This window comes from Momordica charantia, unplaced genomic scaffold (assembly GCF_013281855.1).
Source record: "Momordica charantia cultivar OHB3-1 unplaced genomic scaffold, Mcharantia_2.0 BLBB01000152.1, whole genome shotgun sequence".
NCBI lineage: Eukaryota > Viridiplantae > Streptophyta > Magnoliopsida > Cucurbitales > Cucurbitaceae > Momordica > Momordica charantia.
The window spans coordinates 75,502-81,501 of record NW_028275308.1 but is presented as its reverse complement, the minus strand read 5'-3'; the positions used below and the strand labels follow the sequence as shown (position 1 = coordinate 81,501).

At 34.6% G+C, this 6,000-nt stretch overlaps 1 protein-coding gene and 1 pseudogene across 1 annotated transcript; both read left to right on the top strand.

The window, feature by feature from the left end:
• The first annotated feature begins 1,280 nt into the window (after window positions 1-1,280).
• LOC148207503 (auxin-induced protein IAA6 pseudogene) lies at window positions 1,281-1,873 on the top strand (annotated as a pseudogene).
• Window positions 1,874-4,454: 2,581 nt separating this feature from the next.
• Window positions 4,455-5,806, top strand: LOC148207502 (auxin-induced protein 22A-like). The gene is made up of 2 exons (XM_088118430.1): window positions 4,455-4,944; window positions 5,443-5,806. Exons 1-2 carry the CDS (start codon window positions 4,520-4,522, stop codon window positions 5,528-5,530), a joined length of 513 nt encoding a protein of 170 aa, XP_087974556.1. The 5' UTR covers window positions 4,455-4,519; the 3' UTR covers window positions 5,531-5,806.
• Window positions 5,807-6,000: the final 194 nt, after the last annotated feature.

Sequence of the window (6,000 nt, the reverse complement as noted above, 5' to 3'; positions counted from 1 at the left end):
TTTCATAGCGCTCTATGACGTCATCTTTTCGAGATTTTCAAACCGTTCTCGCACTCCCTGGACAAAATAGACATTTTCTTGAGAGAAATATATCTCCATCCCGCTTAAACCAGCATAATATATTATGGGTGCAATATTTTTTTTCTCTTCTTAAGCATAATTGATCGGAGAGAAACAACGGAACCTTGACAGATTCCATAAAATCACTATCGATCTTTCGGGAGGATATCAAGATTTCTACTTCTTTCATCATCAAAATCTCCCTCTTTTGTAATTATGATGTACTTTCCAGTGCGTTCATGTAGATCTCTTTTTTTTTTATTGTTTCTCACATACCTTAATGAAGTGGTTCCTCCCTAAAAAAAAAAAAATATTATTCTTATTATATAGTATGAGCATCCTTATTTGATATATGTCAAAATTAATAACCACTCAACTAAAAAACTAATGACGTATTGTTGGAGAGAAAAAGCCGTTTGTTTATAAAAATCCATAGAACCACATATCAACTATGGACGATGTCGTCAAAACGGATCTGCTCATCTTGATCTTTCAAATCCCTCTTATTTTGTAACTATGCCATATTTCATCGATAAATTGGAGGACTAATTTCTTTAGGCCCTTCCTTTTTTAATGTATAATTCTCACATACTTTCTAATGAATGGTTTGGTTTCCTCTAAAAAACCCTTTTAATCTAACCAAAACAAAATTTGAAAGACAAGGGACACAAAACAAGTGTAGAAGTTGAAAGTACACCAATATCCAATACAAATCTACACAGTTAGTTAATGATATTGTCTGCAAAAACATAAAGATGAAGAAAAGAAGTTACAAAATATTAAACATTTCATATTGTTGTTGAGTTGGTTTGAAAGAGTAGAATCATAAATTAGTGGACAGGATATGGCCATTCACATGGGTGTGAGCGAATCCCACCAAATCAGAACCCAAACCCAACACCCTTAGAAAATTATTGTCATCTAATTTTAAAAAACTGTTCCCATGAAACATTAAGACCCCACTTCTGTTTCTCTTGTCGCCGACCGGCCGGCGACCAAAAAATTCCGATCATCCCCCATTATTATTCCCTCTCTCTCTTCTATTTATAAAGCTCTCATTTTGTTGCTAAGACCATTAAGAAAACTACTCACACAAAACACAGAGATAGAGAAAAAATGGCAAGCAATGGATTTGAACTCGAAAATCACTGAGCTCAGATTGGGGCTTCCGGGGAGTGCTGGCCGTGGCCCAAATTCAGCAACCAAGAACGAGAAGAAAAGGGTTTTTCTGAGATGATTGGAAATGGAGATGGAGATAAGAGTAGCTCGGACCGCGGCGACCCGAGGAAAAACCAAGTTGTGGGGTGGCCGCCGGTCCGCTCCCACCGGAGAATTAAGAGCAGAGTTAACGACATGGATCTATTTGAGACGCAGAGATGTATGTGAAAGTGAGCATGGATGGCGCACCTTATCTTAGAAAACTTGATCTGGGATCGCACAAGGGATATTCGGATCTCGGCGCGGCGATGGAGAAGCTCTTTGGATGCGGTGTTGGATGCTCCGATTATGTTCCGATCTACGAAGATCGGGAGGCGATTGGATGCTCGTTGGGGATGTACCATGGAGGATGTTTACTGAATCATGCAAAAGACTGAGGATAATGAAGAGATCGGAAGCTAAAGGATTTGAGATTCATGTCCCAGAAACCCTAAGTAGTAGTTCTTCCAAGGAACTGTGAAAAGATGGGAGAAGAAGATCTCAATTGGATGATCAAGTTTACACAAATTTTTTTTTTGTTTCTTTGATGGAAATGTATACACATATAATATATACACTGATTAAAAAAAAACCTAACTTGATGAGGAAACGTTAATGTTCTTGTGATCTAATTTGACTATTTTCACTACTATATTAATGATAAAGATTCTCTCTTTGCATCCAATTCTTCAAACTTGCCTTCTCAACCAAAAAAAAAAAAAATTGTAAGTGAATTTTTCAAAAAATACTGGAAATTATTCTTTAAGGATAATTTCAAGGAGTCGTTCAACGATTTTTTCAGAACGGGAATTGTGAATCGTGTGCTCAATGAAACTCATATTGCTCTTATTATTAAAAAGTCAAGACCATTACACATGACAGAGTTTAGGCGCATCAGTTTAACGACCAGCATCTTTAAGATTCTGGCTAAGGTTCTTTCAGATAGACTAAAAACTGTTTTGCCCGGTACGATTGCGCTTCCTCAATCGGCTTTTGTCCGGCGTCAAATGTTGAGATATCCAATATATGAATTAAATTTACCCAAACCCATTAACTTAGATTGAATGGTCGTTGTTTAGATCGAACCCTGCGTTGTTGTTTCCTCCCCATTTATTAGGATTTTCACTTGTTGGAGGGGGAGTGTTGAGATATCCAATATAAGAATCAAATTTACCCAAGCCCATTAACTTAAGCTTAATTTACCCAAATTCATTTAACTTAAACTTTTGGATTGAATGATTGTTTGTTCATCTTTAAGATCAAATTATAGATCCAATCCTTATGGCTAATGAGATGATAGATTTTTGGCGCTGCTCTAAGATGAAAGGTATAATCCTTAAATTGGATCTAGAGAAAGCTTTTGACAAACTCTATTGGAATTTTCTTCTCAACGTCCTTGCTTTCAAAGGCTTTAACAAAAATGGATTACTTGGATTCGTGGCTGCATTTCTTCTATGAATGGCAAACTAAGGAATAAAGTTACTGCTCGGGGATCCGCCAAGAAGATTCTTTATCTCCCTTTCTATTTGTTACAGCAATGGACTACATCTCAGCTGTCTCCTTGATGAGACATAAAACATATCTTATTCATGGCTTTCATATCCAGGGTAGTGATTCAAGGAGATGTCTATTATTATTTTTGTAAAAGAAAATTACTCAAAATTAATTAAAACCTATGCTTAATCAATTTAAAATTTGGACAATTTATTTTCAATTCAGTGAATTAAAGAGGTAAAAAAAAAAGAAATTAAAATAACTCATTCTAATAGATATATGCTAGAACTAGATTTGAAATCTTGATGGATCAATAAAGATAATTAAATATCTTCTTAAAAAGAAAACCCACTTTTTGCAACATGAGAATCTTCTCTATGTAATTAATTATATGATATTCCTTCCAACGACATTTGTAATTTTTAGATATTAATTATAATGTGTTAGCATGTGCTTGTGGAATATTTGCATTAAGATTAATAACCCTAATTATATATATAAATGGCATTTTTAGATTCTTCAGTTCTAGGAACTTTGGCCCGGTAATATTAAACAACTTTGATATCAGTTTCCGTTTAAACTTGCTATTATTTTTTTTTCTCAAAAAAAAAAAAAAAACTTGCTAGCTAATAATTTAAGCCTCTCTGATCTCTATGATACCTTTGTGATTTAGGTGATCATGTATATAATATACAATAATAAATGAAGACAATTTATTATAAAATACATATATTATTTATACAATGATAAATCACTAACAAAAATTTAATTGGAGAGGAAACTGCATGAATAAGAAGTGAATGGCTCATTTGGTAATATTCTGTTTTTTATCCTTAGTTCCTAATTTTTCTAAAAAAAATCTAAACATTTTGCAACTAACTATGTTTCTCGTTTCTCTATCAAAATTGTATAAAAATTTTGGAAACAACAAAAACAATTAAGTTGTTCTTTCTTGTTCCATTTTCAATTTGTTCCAAAACACAATTATTTTTATCATACCTAAATTTGTGGACGTTGGAGGCATGCAATTCATTTTTTTTTTATTAAAAATAAAGCAATAGAAACAAGAAACAAGAACGTTACTAACGGATCCAAATATCCTCAGTCAATTTATAGTATACCTGACTTTGAAATAGAACTCGTTAATATTGATATCATATCAAAGTTCAACAAGCTCGGACGAACATTAGACTATTCAAAATGTTGATTTACCTTATATTTTCGTCAAATCATGACAGATAAAAATCTCGGTAAAAATTTCGACACGTCGATTTCTTGATGTGATAGAAGTCCTATTCTGGGCACAAGAGAACTCATCCTCTCTGTCAGGAGGGTCCATTTTCCATGCAAAGAAAACCAAAACAAAAACAAGAGGAGAGATATGTTTATGAATTATGAATACAAAAAAAAAAAAAACCAAAAAAAAAGTAAACCGTGTCACAGTACCAAAGACCTAATCAGAGCACCAACACAACAAAGGCAAAATCACATGGAGGATCATTCAAAAAGCAAGACAATCAATCAGACGGCAGAGATCAAATCCCACCTAAATCTCACAACCATCGTCAGCCGTCCGATGTATCCCACATCTCCACCTTCCGGTACCGGCCGACCAATAGGCCCTACTTTTTGCTTCTCTTGTCTCCTCTCTGTCTTCTCCAATTCCCCAATTCCTCATTATATAAATAAATCACCTCTCATTTTTCTCCACATATCATCATTACCAAATCAGAACCCAAACACCAAAATCCACAAAAAAGGACCTACAATGGCAACTGAGGGATTAGGGCTTGAAATCACCGAGCTCCGGCTGGGACTCCCCGGCGGCGGCCCAATTCCGGCGGAGAAGAAAAGGGTTTTCTCCGAGATGGAAGAGGAGGAGAACGGTGGCGGAGGACGCTGCGGGAAGAGGAACCAGGTGGTGGGTTGGCCACCGGTTCGCTCGTACCGGCGGAGGAACAGTTTTAGGGAGAAGGATGAATCTGAAACAACGACGAAGATGTCGTACGTGAAAGTAAGCTTGGACGGAGTGCCATTTCTTCGGAAACTTGATTTGGTAACGGTGGCGGGGTACGCCGATCTCGGCGGGGCGATGGAGAAGCTCTTTGGTTGCTCCATTGGATGCTCTAAATATACTATTACTTATGAAGATAGAGATGGAGATTGGATGTTGGTTGGGGACGTCCCTTGGAAGTAAGTAGAAATGTTTTAACTATTTAACTTACTTTAATTTGTTTGTTATAGGTTTATTAATAAGTTTTTCAAAAGATGAAGAACTAAAATTGAAATTATTTTCAAAATGGGGGTTTGATTTCTAAATTTGGCCAGACTTTAACTAAAAGCTGTAGTAAACAGATTACACAGTAAAGAAAAGGGTTAGAGAACAAGCTTAATATGTAAAAAAAGCAAAATGACATTTCAGAAATTGATCTTTTTTAAATCTCGTGCTCTATTATGTTAAATATTCAATGATAAATTCAAAAGTTTGGGCGGTTAGATTAGAGTATTTTTTAACAGTTTTAGATATAAGAATTCAAAAGAAAAGGAAAAGGATTAGAAATAAAAACGTTATCAATTACCAAATGAGAATTAAGTTCATGTTCTTGTGTATATATTGATATTTGAAATTATATTTATTTTAATGATGAATTTGGGATCTAATGTGAAGCAATTTTCACCATGAATTTGCAGAATGTTCACTGAATCATGCAGGAGAGTGAGGATAATGAAGAAAACAGAAGCCAGGAGATCATCAGAGATGAACTCATTGAGCCAATAGAGAGAGCTTCTTCAAGGGAGCTTATGGAACATAGAATATTACAAATTCTCATGAATCTCAGCTAGATTATTTTCTTTTCATCCAATTTTTTAATTTTCTTGTTTTAAATTGATTTTTTTTTTGGTTCATCATTTGCCAGAAATAAACTATCTAATTAAGGGGTTATGTTCTCTAATTATTCAAACCATTCTACCTTTGTAATGTGTATTTAGTACCTTTTAGCAGTGGTATTGGTTTTGATGAATATTGGAATGAAATATAGGCTTGTTATTTGAAGTTTTCAATGAAATTAAGTATCAATTGTACAAAAGAAAATACCGCAGAGATTTTGACATCTTCCCAAAGAATGATGAAAGTTGGTGTGGATCTATTCATAAAATAGCGATGGTCCCTTTCGAGCCAAACGCGTTCCATGAAATAGACACTTGTTAGCATAAAAATTAGGGATTCTAACCTTCAAATCAACTTAA